Genomic DNA, 16,772 nt, shown 5'->3' on the forward strand with positions numbered 1-16,772 from the left:
TATTCTAAAATCCCCATCCCAGGGTTACAATTAATCTGATGGAAATACACACGAGTTAGGCAGTCTTCATCTATAATCGCACCTCCGAGTCCCGTATATTTTTCTGTTTCAGGAAAAGGACCAAATTGAAAGAAATAAACAAGTGCTCGAGGCTTCATACTTCACCGCTCAAACACTTGGGGGGACTACATATTATACATAGATATGTGTAGAAAAACATATACGAATATCGAACAAAAGTCGACCACAAAGAGACAAGTGTTGAGAAAAAGTTACGAAGTCTTCAGCATTCATCATCGTGTTCAACAAACACAAGACATTCATCATAATGTTTTTCCCATGAGAACAACAGAGTCATCTCTCAAACTCATAAACGAAGTCACCTCTCAAACCCTTCTTAATATATAAAGATAGGGTCATGACTATGTACTGAAACAGGTTATGAAGAAAAACCTTGTTTATTTTATATTATGTAAAAATCTGTTACAAGAAAAACAGTTACGAGAAAGTTATAGATGTATTTTAATACATGTAATAGTCAAAAAACTTGTTAAAGTTCATGAATAAAAACTTGTCAAAGTTGTTTCATACAAAACATGTGTATTCCTATTTCTTTCATCGTATTATAACACCATTATGAAGTTGAGACGTCTTCTTCATTAAGTGTCGATAAAATAAAAGGGCCCTCTTTTATAAGCCTCATGTTGATAATCCATGAGAAGAATCATAAAGCATTTTAAAAGGATAAAAATGCTAAGCTATTCTATAAGTCCTAGATAAATAGGCAAGAATAGAATATACAGAAGTACCGATAAAACTTCTTAATATAAAAGACTAAGTACAAACTTAGTCAGCAAAATATTTGTTTTTTGCAAATGCCCCATTATGATAACTGGGGACTTCATCAAAAGATCCCTTAAAGTTTCCAAGGGATAACACCACCAATTAATAAAAAAAACAATAAAGTTTGAAATACATTCAACTAATCACTGAAGGGGTTGGAACATCAGAAGTTGCAATCTCATTTTCAGGGGCAGTCACAGGCACGGTAACAACTTCTGAGGGAGCAACAATAGGAGCGGTTTCAACTGGGCCTGGAGTGTTAAAATCACCGAGGGAAGCAAGAGTCACGGGAGCTTCAGCTTCCATGGACTGTGTCATAGAAGTTTCACCCTCGGGAGCCGGAATTGCAACTCTAATTGCCGCAGTAGCCACTTCTTCATTTAAAAGCTCTTCTGCCCCAGGAGTTCCAAGTGCAGGAGAAGGAGTATCAACTGGTTGTTGGCTTTTTTCAATAGTGTCTAAGACTTTGGCTAATTCAGATTGCAAATTCAAAGTTTTCTTGAGTAGCTTCCATCAAAGCATCACGGCGAGATTTTAGAAAAGCCCAACTTACCTCTATGTTGAAGTTCTCCTCAAGAAGTCCATACTCCCTTTCCCACATAGCAAGATCGTTCTTCAATATCTGGTGTTCAGCTAAGTGGGAGTCAAGGGAAGCTTCAAGGGAGGCATGAGAACTCTTCAAAGCACGTATCTCGTCAGAGGAGATCCTTAAGTCAGCCTGAGCTTGAGTCAAGCTTTGCACTAACTCCCCTGCATATTCTTCTTTCTTCTCCACAAGTGCCTTAAGCTCTCTGATTTCTTCACTGGCCTTTGATAATTGTTCTGAAAATGAGCACTCCAAAAGCTCCTTATCTTTTTCAAATTGGCTTGAAGAAGCCTTGGCAATTGCTAGCTCATAAGTCAAACCATACTTTTGCTGCTCCAGGTGATTTATACTTTCTTGCAATTCCTCTATGGTCCCCTGAGCATTCTCAAACTGCTCCTTCCAGTTTGTTGCCTCAAGCTGGGTTTCCTTGGCTATTCTCCTAGCCTCAGAGATAGCCTTCGCAGACTCTCGATCCTTCTTCTCTAGAGTGGAGATTCTTCCCATTAACTCAGTACCAATAAGATTAGCCTATAAGGGAAAGGCATCAAATGTGAGAATATAGAGAGATAAAAAAAACTTGTAAGTTAAAAGAGAAGTACCTTCAAGGTAGAATGAACTATGTCATTCATCAAAGTCAAGCAACTGTGGCTCTCCATCTTCTTCTTCTCAATATCTCCGATTAGAGGCTCGAGCCAAACATCAGCTCCACCAGTCTTTCTCAAAAGGCTATTATTGGCAGGAACTTCAAGAGTAACACTTCTCATAGCCATGTCTCTGCTGCTAGAACCCGCCTCTGTATGTTTAACAGAGGGAGGGGGAACAATGGAAGGAGGAGTAGTAGAAAAGGTAAAAACAATAGGAGCTGTGGGAGTCAAAGAAGGGACAGTAGGAGCATTTATGGGAACCAAAACAGGTAAGGAAACAGTAGTCGATAAAATAGGCAAAGAAATACTCGTGGTTGTCAAAGGAATAGAAGGAATAGAAGAAATGGGAATAGAAGAAGAGAGGGGAGTTTCATCAAGAACTGGTCCAAACTCTCCACTCTCAAAACCACTAACAAAGAGACGTCGAATTGATTCATTAGAGCCTCTTGGAGTGGTATCCTCATCAGAAAGGATTTGAACAGGCTCGGAGATAGAGGCTCGAGCAGGAGTATCTTCAACTTCATCCCCATCAATGACGCGTCTCCTGGCTCTTGGCCTAGCTATCAAAGAGGTATTCTCTTCTTCCTCATTCTCAGAACTTTCTTCTACAACTTTTCTTTTTGGTAGCGTGGCCCGAGTCTTTTCCAAATCAAGTGAAGCGGTTGAAGACGCTCGAATGGCAACGGCTACCTCAGCTGTCATACCCCTGATACCAAATCCTGATAAAAAGAGGGATAAAGAATTAAAATAAGAAAGAATTTAATATACGGCAAAGCATAAGGAAATACATACCATGGGTCTTCACTTTCCAACCATTCAAAAGAGAAATTGATTTCCAAGTTCTCGCCTCCATAAGCGCAATCTTCAAAATTGAATCTACCCAACCACGAAAGTTAAGAACGTGTTCCACATCTCCCATGGTTGCTAAAAAAGCCAAAAAGAGACGAGATTAGAAAAGAATTCAAAATTCTTAAAAAATAGATACGGTAAGTAAAAGAAAAACTTACGTGCAAAATTCCACTTCTCAAGGAAGGGAATGTTTGTTTCACCCAACAAATCCACCGTACGTACAGCAACGTAACGACAATACCACCCTCGATCCTTGTCATCTTCGGGGTTTACCAAAACCTTCTTGCTTCTTGCAGTCAAGGTAAAAACTCCATGGCGGAATAATTTGGGGTGGTATAGGTGAACAAGATGGGAAAAGGTAAAATTAACATTGGCTTTGGTAGACAAATACCTTAAGCAAGCCATAGCTCTCCAAACAAGAGGACCTACTTGTGCTAAGCAAATTTTGAAAAAGCGGCAAAATTCAAGTATAACTGGGTCAATGGCAGGATTAAATCCCAAAGTAAAGGGATAAGTATAAACGAAAGAGAATCCAATTCTGAAAGAAGAAATTCTCTGGTTTGGGGCAGGAATCATCATACGAAGATTATCTCTCCAATTACAATCTTTCCTAACAGTGGGAATCACAAGTTCAGTTATTAAAGAAGGATAGGTGTCAGCTTTTTCTAAATTTTTAACTTGTTCTTGGAGAGATCTTCTATCATTCCCAAAAGATAAATCATTGGGTACGATTTCTTCAACTAAAGGTTCCTGAGTAGGTTCAGAAAGTTCTTTACCTTTAGAAGAGGGGGTCTTTGGGATAGAACTTCTAATACCAGAAGAAGAAGAAGAAGAAGAAGAAGAAGAAGAAGAAGAACCAGATGAACCACCACGAGTGGATCCTAGGCTCAAGCTCCGAAGCCTACCTCCTCTGCCTCTCATATGTCTTACGGGGCATTGGGGAAGTGATCTAGAATTGGAACTTTTCTAGAGTTAGGGTTTGGAGATGACATTGTTGAAGAAGGATGAACTAAAGGGGAGAAAAAGCAAAAGTGAATAATAAATTGCTTGTTGAAGATCTATGAAGAAGAAGACAAAAGAAAGAGGGTTAAAAGTCTATAATAAAGGCAACTATCACTTCGTGAATAGTGGGAATGAAGAAGCCTTGAAAAAAGGGCGCAGAATTGCAGGACCAATCAGAAAGTGACACGTGTGTAGAGCATTAAATAAAAGGTGACACGTATGCAAAGCATTAATTAAAAGGGACAATTGAAGTGTTAGTACTGTCATAGTATTAATTACGGCAAAAATTCCCTTTTTATGAAGATCCACTTCCCAGATATTTAATTGATAAATAAATAAAAAGTGGGGGGACTATCTGTATTGGGAAAAAACTGAATTTACATTGAAGGTGACGTGGCATGACACGAGGACTGGTCAAATGGTCAAAACATGATGATCAGTTAAGAGGCACGAGTGACAACAGATACGGGGAAAGGAAAGCTAAATAGGCACGATAGGCAATTCGAATAATACAAGCTTCGTACCTATTTAGGTCATTTAAAGCCAAGAGATCAGAAGGCATTGAAGACATGGATATGATGACGAAAAGGAGTCCAAATTCAATATTAAATACCCAATACGTTAGAGAATTGGTATTAAATAGGAATGATTGTGTAACGTCTTATTTAATATCATTTATTGCTCATAATTGTCCCATTAAGACTAAGGTATTACTCCTTTACTTAGAATCAACTATAAAAGGAGGAGGTCTTGTCATTTGTAAGGACAGAGGATATCAAAAATATTACATTGGAATACAAACATATTTACTGCTTATTTGTCATTCTCAAAAAGTCTATTATTTCTTTTTCGTCTCCTGATTACCAGTAGCCCGAATTTCTATTTGTCTTTAGCTTTGACCAAAGAATCACATTTTTGGTTAAACATTAATGTCAATATATAGCGCAGTGTGCGAATGGTTGTGAAATGTTAGGAGTACAAAGCTTTAATTGCTTGGGATGTTTGTAGATCAGTTTTCTTTTCTTTCATAATGTTAAAATTGTTCTGTTGCCTGAGATTAATTCTCGAGATCTACTTGTTGTTAATGGATCGATAAGATTATTGTTCCAATAGATATCTCTTCTATAGAGTTTATTAATATCTAAGCTCATTAGTTTACCCCCATATCTATCTGAATGATCGGTCTCAACTCAGGAAAAAGATTGCAGGTGAAACTAATGTGAAGTTCTATTTAATCAACTTGAGAAAATAAGAAGATAAATCAAAGAACTCATCCGTAGATTTAAAGGTTGTCAAATTTATTTAGGTCTACGGGAGAAAATGTTAATAAGGTATTTCAAGCTTTTTTGGAACTCGCTCCCGAAGCGAGACACTTTCAAAATGCCTTACACTCATGTGGGGTTAGTTCTGTGAAGCTTACGCCCATCCCCCCTTCAAGCGCCCGACTGTGCATCCTAAACACACCTAACATTCAACGCTCAGGACTCGCCCAATAGTTTCGATGCAAATAATGTGGTGAATTGACTAATTTGCACCGTTGACTCTCAAAATTCTTTAACAAATGAATAATTAAAGTTTTATATTTTTTTATTTGAATCTCTGGGAATATAAAAATTGTGAATAACTCAAATAACAAACATAGTATTGCATATTTACTAATTAAGAATATCGTGAGGGTGAATATCATTTGAATATTTTTTCTAAAAATAGATAACCAAAATTTATCTCTTTACTTGATAGATCTTCATGTCTTAGTTCTATATCTCTCAAAATTATCATATATTTATTATTTAAAATAATTTTATATTTAATCATGAAGGAGTAATATTTTAAATTACAATGTTGATAAAATTTATTGAGTATTTACTTTTAAGGAGGTAAAATATGCAGTATGATAATATTTTTTAAGAAATTATGATTTTTAATTGTTTGAAAGCCAAGACGTTGTAGTTAGTTTATATTTCATAGTAACTTTAACAGTATTGTATTATTTATACTTGTAAAACATGCTAAATATTTTATTTTATATGATTTTTTTCTTACTTTTTTTAGTTTTCTTGAACTTTTAATGTATCTTTTATAAAAATTTGTTTGGTTATAATGCTATATTATAAATTCATAAATTTAAAAATTTAAAGATCTGTGGGGATTTTGTCACATGTTTCAAAGCTTTTGCCTCGACCCGTATTAAATAAAACGTCATGCCTGACGCTCTCGCCTTTTAAAACATTGATTTCAATGAACATAAAATACTAATAATTCTTGATATTGGTAACTTAATGTGCCATATATTGTCTAAAAATGTTAATAAGGGTATTATATGTTAGTTCAAGAAATATTATATCATCATCAAACAATTGAATTTACATGATAATAAATCCCAAATTTAGTCTGTAATTGATGTAAAGTTGACGGTCAAATTTGGTTTGACATTATATATATTTATGTATATTGTCAAAATTAATGAAGAGAAATATCGAGACAACATAAGTTGCCCATGAGGTAAAAACAAAACGAAGTAGACTATATCGTGTTCTCCTTCAACGATTTGGTGACATTCATATGAACTCACATTACAAAGCTCTCCAATAATATACATCAAATTTATCCGTCTCCAACTTCATCAAGTATGATCTGAAGGTTGATAAGAGTATTCAAATCTACCTACTACAAATTAAAATAACCTTTGGTTAAAGATATTTATATTTTATTTGTTGCTAAGGTAAACTAAAAAATATAACAGAAAAAGAATGAAGGCCAAAGTATTGGTGGATCTAGAAATTGAATATCGAGACCTTAATATGTTAATTTATCTAAGGATCATGAAAGTGAAATGGCTAAATAGTGTGGCTGTTGGTTTTCACAGTTAATCTAGGGATAACACTTATTGTCCATTAAGAAATTAAACAACCAAGTTAATTAAGACATTGACACAAATTATAAAAATTAGGAGAAGGTGACGTACTTGTTGAAGAAGAGTCCAAAAGTCGAAATTGTGAGAAATACTTGAGTGACTAAAGAATGAAAATGGGAACTCACTTGTGAAGGTTGGGCTTAGGAGAAGGTTGGAAATAATTCAATAAAATAAGAATTCGAGAGAAAGAATTAATTTGATTGGTTACATATATGTAGGAATTTCAAGACTCAATATTATACATAAACTAGTGAAGTTGGCCGCGCTTCGCACAAGCATGAATAACATCATCATTAAATTTTCAAAATGATATTTTTGACTTTCTCTGGAAAAAATTCATGCAACCTGACCGATATTTTACTAATTTGATTTTTTATTTTCTTGTTCACTTAGAGCTATTAGTTTGACTTCAATATACATTCGATCAATATTTAATAATTTAAAAAAAAAAGTAACTAACAGATAACCTTCTTTACAACGTGAGCCAGATTTATTCCTATTTCCCACACAACCACCTTACAGACCGAAGCATCTGGCCAAGATAACAATGTGTTTCATATTTATAAAATGCCTAGTTTTATTTCTCAAAATAATTGGAAGTCAATTTTTGATCGACCCGAATTCAATTCGACTATCAAATTCACTTTTTAAGGGATAATAAATTCTCCAAAACTTTAAAAAATAAATAATAATATAGACGTTGATCTTAGGTCTATAAAGAGTTGAAGGTACCTTCCCCTTGTTACTTTTTTTCTTTTTCTAATACTATAGGGTAGCATCCCATCGTTATATTTACTTTTAATAAGACAGGGTACCATACCTTGGTTACATTCTTTTTAGTAATACAATACTTTCCCCTTGTTATTTTTTTAACGATATAGGGTATCCTACCCTGGTTATATTTTCCTTTAGTAATACAAGGTAGCATCCCCTCGTTATATTTTTTGCTTAGTAGAACTAGGTACCTATTGGGATATACTATTAACCATGCGGATTAGCTATAGTATTATATTTTATTCTTTATGAAATAATTATTTATTTAATTTATTCAATTCAATAAAAGTATTATTTTAAATAGATCATTTGTTATATATGTATTCTTTAATTATGTAGTAGACGATTTAGTGTATGGAGTCTTAGCTCATGCACATAAGATTAAATTGCCAATTCCCATAATTAATAAATTATGTTCAAAATCGAGGGTATTGTTAGGAAAAATATCTTGACGATTGTAGCACAATATTAAAGTATAATTTATCTTGATTATGGAGTGGTTTTACTCCAACTTCTCGTGCTAGTATATATAACGAACCAAGTAGAGAAAAGATATTTTTGTACTGAATATATAAAACATTCTCTCTGATTCATTAAATGAGCTTATACTCCTAATCTTAATATAGTTGTTATGATCAATGTGATTTATTTATTGTTTTGATTTATCAGAATGTACAACTCTATTTTAAATTAGTGTATGCCTGATAGATTGGACAATAACGAATGACATTTGTGAAATAATAATTAGTTGATAGAATCCATGACTCGACCTTGAGTTTGATAATACCCATTTATGTAAGCTTATAAGTTTTCATGTGAAAACTCGGTCGGTGGATTTTGTATCCGTCACATGAAATAGTTTAAAGCGAAATTATAAAGGATTTAATTAGTTGGTTAAATTAAATTGTTAGTGATTTAGTTTAATTAATTGGTAATTGTAATCTTAACATGGGAGTTAAAATAAGTTTGATGAATTTTGAAACTCATATTGAGGAGTTCAATTGCAGTTCTTTTAGTGGAATTAAACTGTCATTAATTATAATAGGATTTAATTCGTCCAAAATTTTTGAATTAATACTATAATTGGTAGTCTCTTATAATTTCTGTGGTCCCTGCTATACTTAGTAAAACTTTAACAAACTTGGGAAGAAAGTTACATGGGAGAAAAGTTCTATGTTTGAGTTGGACTAGGATTCTACTACACTAGCAAAATCCTACACGATTTTGGCCTTTTTTTTTTACTTAATTGCGGGTCTACATATAGAAGACTAGTTTCACCTTATAACTCATTCTTCAGAGTAGTAGTATTTGTCCACACATATATTTTCGTCCAAGGCCTACTATGAGCATAGCAGAATATTGCAGTCATGAATTCTTGCTCGGCGAATGATTTGTGCAACAATTTCAAGAGGTTAGTGCTTCTAATCTCTATAACTAAATCATTGTCAAGATTATATATATGTGATACATGTTTCGCTGCGCATGTTCTAACAAATGTGATTTTAATAATTATTTTGGTTGATAATCTCTTTTTTCCGTTAACATTTTAATTAAGTTCCAGTATAATATTCTTAACTTTCGACCTTGAAAATGAGAAAATCCTAGATTTTAGTTGGACTTAGGATGCACGAGTATGCTATTAGAGTTGCAATTTAGTGGTTACAAATTTATACTACATCTAAGGGTATTCAAGGAAAACCAAAAAACTCCATCAAATTAAAATTTGATCATGACTCAATGTACATAAATTTATATTTATGTCAAGGTTGTCATCACGAAACCTGAAGGGCAGTTGTGTGACATCTAGATTTTGAGTTTGAGCTGTTGATTCTCCACAAAATCTCCAACACTAATTTCTTAAGAAATTAATCAACAAACATATGAAGTAGTGGAGGTTTTTTTATTTCAAAAGTAAAAGGGCCAAAATATTCTTGAACAATTTGAAATGGGACAACTTGTCTTCCAACAAAGATAAACTTTATCCTACTTGGAATGTTCTAAGACAAACTCGCCCGGTGTTATAAAGTAAATAAAGGGGAGGTGTTAACCAAATAAGGATCTTTTTTATATTTGTGTTTCTCTTCTTAAAATTTGAATAAGGCCCGAATTGAACAGACCGAAATAATTAGGGTCGGGTTGCAGAAAATGTCGGCATCAGCTTTACCGGACGAGCTATGGAGACGAATCCTTGAAATCGGAATTGAATTCTACAACTTCAACTACAAAGATCTTTGCTGCCTCTCCATAACTTGCAGACGTCTCAACCGACTCTCCGACGACGATTCTCTTTGGTCCTCTTTGTTCTCCGCCGATTTTCCCCAATATCCTATTAAGCAACATCGTTCGTCTTCTTCTGTCTCCAATAAATCGCTCTACAAAATAAGGTATATATGCAGTACTCAAATTTTATTTATACATGTGTATGTGTGTGCTGTTTTAGTGTCTCTACATCATATAAATTCTTAATTTTGCACTCAGCTTTCCCACGAGTATTTGAAAGTTAAAATCACTTGGGGAAAAAATTTAAACTTTGCATGTGCAAGCTCGTCAAACTAGTTTCAGCTTCAAATTCTCTATTTCAATTTGAAGTTGAAATAGTGGAAAGTATTGTAAAATAAACATTGAATTACACATAATATGACAGTATTTGCAAATGATATGTATGTCCAAATATTCTGTGATGGCCAGCAGTCACAAAGACACCACACTTGTATGCCGGTAAAAGCTTACCCGCACCCGCATTTACACCAAATCATACTAATTTACCATGATTAGGTCATAACTTAAGGTGACAACTGTATTCATTTACTATTGTTTAGTGATAAGTGAAGACACGTGTCATGTATTCATTGGTTTCGTGTAAACACTGGGTGCAGGTAAGTTTTTACCCTTCTATATCTTCTATTCTCAGCCATGTCATCTCATCTTCCTGTTAATGTTACCTTCTCTGGAAAATCTTTTGATGGGAGTTCATTAATTGGTTGTTGACATCAACTAGATATGAAAAAATCCGAGAACAGAAGGCTTTGGCCCATAGAAGGGCCGTTTTAAGAATTCAGAGTGAAATTAATGAGCATTCTAGGAGGATTCGGGAGATGGAACTTCGATCTGCAGAGGAGAAAGAGAAGATGAAGAACACTGTTGCTGAGTTTTTAAATTTGCGTAAAATCAGGTAGTGGACAGAAGGCTACTCGTATGATGTTATTTATTGTTTTTGTTTCGCAATTTTGCTTACAATACTGGGGATGGGGTCTTGCTTTAACAAAACAGCTGGTTGCTCGCGTTTGAAAACCTCACAAACAGAAATACAATTAGGAGATGATAAACTACATGTGTATGGTAGCTTGACAAACAACAACAACGACAACAACAACAACAACATCCCAGTGTAATCCCACAAGTAGGGTCTGGGGAGGGTAATATGTACGCAGACCTTACCCCTACTCCGAGGGGTAGAGAGGCTGTTTCCAGGAGACCCTCGGCTCAAGAGAGCAACAAGAGACAATATATTAGTACTATCAATAGACTCATAATAAATAACATAAAATACATAACATAAAATAAAAAAATAACAACAATATAAGAAATATAGGAAATACGAAAAGGATGGAGAAAAGGATGTAAGGTATACTAATATCCAATAGATACAGCCCTGCATCAGTAGCTGATAAGTAGCATCCTAAGACTAACTCCAGTAGCATCCTAAGACTAACTCCTAAATGGCTAGTCTCACTCTAGTGCGCTGTAGTAATATTCACAACAATATAAGAAATATACTCCCTCCGTTTCAATTTATGTGAACCCATTTGACTGGGCACGGAGTTTAAGAAAAGAGAGAAGACTTTTGAACTTGTGGTGTAAAATGAAGCACATATATTTTGTGTGGCTATAAATCATTGCATAAAGGTAAATTGTTTCCAAATAGGGAAAGATGTCATTCTTTTTGGCACGGACTAAAAAGGAAATAGGTTCACATAAATTGAAACGGAGGGAGTAGTAATATTCCCTGTCAAGGGCCATGTCCTTAGAAATCCTAAGTCGTGTCATGTCCTCAGAAATCCTAAGTCGTGCCATGTCCTGCCTGATCACCTCCCCCCAATACTTCTTAGGTCTCCCTCTAACTCTCCTCGTGCCCACCACAGCCAGTCGCTCACACCTCCTCACTGGTGCATTATGGTAGCCTGACAAAAAAGAAAACAATTACATGTTTATGTATTCCAGTTTGTGCAGAGAATAATGTTTTATACAAGAGCAGTACGATCTTGTTTGCGTGTTTGTTTGTAGAAGCTTCGTTATTCTTTGCTAGTCAAAGAAATATGTAAAATAACTCAGCTGATGTTTGACTTTGGTATTGATTTGCTTCTATCAGGCAAGCCTCAGTTGCACTAAATGTTTGGCAGCCGGAGGTTGTCCGAGGTAAGCAAAAGCAGATAGTTGAGCAATGCAATGTACCTGTTAACAACCGTATCCATGCCATTGAGATGGAGCTCAAGCTTTGCAAACAGCAAGTTGAAGGGTTTGAGAAGGCCCTTGTAAGTTTACGTCTATTTTATGGAGAACAATGTATCATTCATCTAATTGATGAACTGCATTATAATCTTTTCCTTTGTATTATTGCAGAGAGTTGAAAAAAGGAGAATGCAAGCAGCAAAGGAAAAGCTGGCTTCAGTAGAATATCACCCCTTGCGAGATTTTAACTTAGCAGTCACACCGATTGCTGAACAGGCCATGAGAAAAAGATTAAGAACATCATCAAGTGTAAATTTCTAAACCTTTCTACTTTTTCCACGCAATTTGAGTTGTTGTTTTTAGGAATGGTAAATGCTTGTTACTTGAGTTGGGATTGCAAGAATGCTGGGGGTGGGGATGGTGAGAGCATCTTTGTTTTAGAGTGATACAAAAGCTACGTGGATATAGGAGTGGCTTTTCCAGATTGTCAACTTTGTTTTAGAATGATACAAAAGCAAAGTGGAGAAAAATATTGCTATGGAAGGGATGGTGAGAGCATGTACTGATCTCGAGATATCAGCATATATCTTTTAATGGTACTATATAGGTAATCTGGAGAAAATGTAGTGGTGTTTTAGTCATCCACTTACTAAGAAAGCGGTAGCGAGTTAGCTTGTTTGTTCATGAGGGTGATTTTTTTATTTTCTCCGGCTCTTCACCCTTCTCTTTTCCTTTTTGGTTGTTGGTGGTGGTTACTATCAATTTGATAGCCCATTGGTTCTGATTGCTGGATTACTGTATTTATAATCTCGGTTGCAAAATTGGTGATTCCTTAAATCTGTTGAATATCTCAGAAGGAAACTAGGAGTTGATGCACCATTGAATTGGATGAGTTACTCATGGCAAGGAATCTTCAAATTGGTCTACATGGCAATGGATGGTACAATGCTGCTGTTCAGCCTATTTGCATCTCTGTCCAAGCTGCACTGATTTTGCAGTTGCTGTGTTCCTGTTGATTTTTGCCAAGTATGGGCTATGGCAGATTCGGTTCACCTCGGGTGCATTTAGAAACAGATATATGGGATATGAGGAAGGGGAGTATGATGTGTGATATGCTCGACCATGGGGAAGGGTGTTCAAGAAATGGAGGATTATTCTTCGGAGTCTGAAAAAGAGAGCAAAATGCATGTTGTGCAATTGGAAGGGGGACTGTAGGGCTATTTTGGATTATCCAGTAGGATGCTGATACATGAAAACACAGGTTGGTTGAGAAACTTTACTTTGTGACTCACACAACTGACACAAATTGTGCGGGGTTGTCTATGTTGGACAAGTGGTGTTTTATGGAACTCAAAATGCCTCACACAACCAACACTTTTGGGTTCACAAACTCTTATAAACAGGCACCCTTTTAGGTCCCATAGTTTTCACTTGACAAACATAGGCAACCTTGTAAAAAAATTCGTCAGTATTGGTGTATTTTATTTTCTGATAATTTGCTTAATAGTCGAACCAAATAATGAAAAATGTCCTTCATAGAGAGAAAAATCCAGCCTTTTTTTGGATTACTTCGTTAATAATATCTACTTATGATTTGACTTATAATTAATCTAAGAATATATCGATCACATACAATTGTTAAATTGATTTACCTTAATAATAAAACTAATTTTTGTCACATAAAGGAGTACTTGAATATTATTACTATAACCATAAAATCTTTAAATTTTATTCATTGCAACAATAAAACTTACTTACAAGACAGATTTTACTGTTAGAATAAATAATCAAAAGTAGCCCGTGATTTGCTGGATTTTGACATCCAAGTAATGAAATAAAGGCCATTGTACGTAGTTATACAAGACATATGTCATTACGATTACTAACACTAATTAGGACGTAGTCGGGAAACCATTCTTTATTATTGAGCATTTTATACTACTATTAATAAGCGAGAACCGAGAGGAGCTTCCGGTTCAAGTGAATTTCCGAAAAAACTCATAGAATTTTACTTTATTCCATTTTTGTCCATGTTTTCTATTAGCACCCCCAACTTATACAAAAGCCCAACACCTGTGAATTCATATGGACAATTGTGTCGTATAAGAAGTCCTAATCATCTGCTCATCTTCTCTCCACCGTGGTCTCTATTTTTTTGTGTCATTTTTTGATCTGCTCGATTGTCTCAGTTGCTTCTCTTGCCAGGTGAGTGCTAAAATTTGTTATTCACTGTTCAAATTGACAATTATTTGGGTCCTTTGTTGGGTTAACTCTGTTTTTGCTGATGTTTGTGTGGTTACTTCTTTTATGATTACTGCAATTTGTAGAGTCTTATATGTTTGAGTATAATGGGAAAAAAATTAAATCTGTGTTGATCAAAACTCTAGGAGTTGATTTTGCCTTTGTTAAAGTATTGGGTTTTTTCCCTTTCGATAAGTAGAGGGATATCAAAGTATTGCGCTTTCCTCTGCCATGAAGTAGTAAATTAGGAAGTTGATTTCAGCTTATCTTCTCAACAAAAGGGAGAAATTGCAGTATTCTTTTCAACACAAGGGTGGAATCTTTTCCCAAGAAGGGATTTTAATGATTGGGAAGTGGAAAGACTATGTATTCTGCTTCAGAGGTTAAACAACATAACCTTGGATCAAGTTTGCACTATACCTGATGCCTCAAAGTATTACCTGATAGTCTCTACTGAGTCTATTTATCCAGCGGAAAGCTGTAGCAATACAAGGATTGTTTGCTGACATAAACTAACTACTTAATCTCTAATAAAGGCCAAACACTGTGTGTATCGAATTTTAGCTTAATATGCTCATCCAGCCCAAAGATTTCAAGTAGAAGAGTTTACCAAGAGATAAGTGTTAAAGATAAGCAATTTTGTAGTTTATCCTTTTTAAATATGCTCATCCAGCCCAATTACAATTGAGAAGATGACAAATGGGCATACTCATAGCCATTTGTATTTGTCAACGTAAAACTTTTTCAGGAATTACTTGAATGACATCTTAAGAGTTAATACAGTATCCTTTTTGTATCCGCTGCAATATTTCGCTCACCTGTAGTACAGTAAATATCTAACTTTGCCAAGTGCGTGTCCTCATGCTGAAGTTTCAACTGAGTTTCTGTATTGACATAATGATCTACCATGAAGTTGAGAAACTTTCAAGGAGTAAGCTAAATATCTATACCTATATTATATTAAAAGCACCAAGGCCCTTAGCGAAATATTGTTCGCCTTTTTTACCCTTTAAAATTTAATTTACAATGAACAAAATAGTAATTTAAGTTACTTTTCTAATATTTAGGACTTTAAAATTAATAAATTTACTTTTCTAATATTTAGGATTTTAAAATTAATAAATTTTGGTTATTATATCTTTCATTATTGAATTAGGTCCTGATATTTAGGAGTTAAATTCAATTGAGATTTTACTTCAAATAAGGAAATGATTCCTTTTATTTTAAAATAGTACTATTTCGTATTATTCTACGAACACTAAAAGATCTAATATCTAAGGTTTCTTTACAATGCAATATAACTAAATCATTATCGGCAAAATACAAACAACTCTACATAATACAAATAAAATATATAAACATATGTAATAGGAAAAACTCTAAGTACCTGCTACTAATATTTTTAGGAGGTGCGTGTATGGCCAATCTTTTCATTCTCAATCTTTAAAAGACCAAAATATTTGATTTTTTATTTGTATTGTTTGATAAATATTTAAAAATCATGCTAAAAGCATTTTTATTTTTTGTTTTCAAGTCATATGAACAATATAATTTTCGTAAAATATTCCAATAGATGTCCCCTTAAATTACACTTAGGCATCTAAAAACTTTGGTGAGACATAATTTTTTCATTTATTGAGCTAATTAATGAGAACAATATCCATTATTTTTAGGAATTTTTCTTTGAATTTCATTTTATAAGCTTATATAACTCAATACATATTATAATATTTACGTGATTCTTAAAAAGTATGGGTACACGCGTAACCTAAGATTAGTGGATTAGATATGTTGCAACAAAAGAAAAGCACCAACTGTCACACCTCCTTTTTACTACACCCCCGAGAAAGGGGTGTAAATATAAGGGAGTTTTTCCAATTAAAGGACAATCAAAACGGGATTATTTATATTAAATTCAGAGTCGCCACTTGGGAGATTTATGGTGTCCTAAGCCACCGGTTTAAAATCCCGAATCGAGGAACGATTGACTCTGTAATACAGTCCGCGAACCAGAAATCCGGATAAGGAATTCTGTTAACTTGGGAGAAGGTGTTAGGCATTCCCGAGTTCCGTGGTTCTAGCACGGTCGCTTAACTGTTATATTCGGCTTAATTATCTGATTTAGAACGATTTGAACCTACGTGCAATTTTAACTTTAACCGCTTTTTAATTAAGAAAATTATATTGAAACGGGTTACGCGCACGTATACCCATTTGTTTGGCGCGTCAAAAATCATGTCACGCGTACGTGTCCACGATTAATAACGTTTTATTAATGTTAAGAAAATTGGGCCAAAATTGCGCATACTCCGATTTTGCTTTTAGAATCGTAATTATGTCACGCGAACATGTACACAACCACGATAGTATTTTATTAAGATTAAGATTGTTTTGCCCGATGTTGCGCGAACGCATACGTTGGTCTTAATTCTGGAACCCGTAATCATGCCACATGAAATGCACCCGCGAT

General features: G+C 34.6%; 1 protein-coding gene across 2 annotated transcripts; it reads left to right on the forward strand.

Annotated features, from left to right (window-relative positions):
* Positions 1-9,665: 9,665 nt before the first annotated feature.
* Positions 9,666-13,565, forward strand: LOC104227143 (F-box protein SKIP24). 2 transcript variants are annotated; one of them, XM_009779310.2, is made up of 5 exons: positions 9,666-9,996; positions 10,611-10,784; positions 11,982-12,144; positions 12,233-12,370; positions 12,916-13,565. In XM_009779310.2, exons 1-5 carry the CDS (start codon positions 9,758-9,760, stop codon positions 12,931-12,933), a joined length of 732 nt encoding a protein of 243 aa, XP_009777612.1. In that variant the 5' UTR covers positions 9,666-9,757; the 3' UTR covers positions 12,934-13,565. The 2 variants fall into 2 exon arrangements, with proteins under 2 accessions (XP_009777612.1, XP_070021574.1); XM_070165473.1 differs by lacking the exon at positions 10,611-10,784 and having other exon boundaries at positions 9,682-9,996; positions 12,916-13,078.
* Positions 13,566-16,772: the final 3,207 nt, after the last annotated feature.

This window comes from Nicotiana sylvestris, chromosome 12, assembly GCF_000393655.2.
Source record: "Nicotiana sylvestris chromosome 12, ASM39365v2, whole genome shotgun sequence".
Lineage (NCBI taxonomy): Eukaryota > Viridiplantae > Streptophyta > Magnoliopsida > Solanales > Solanaceae > Nicotiana > Nicotiana sylvestris.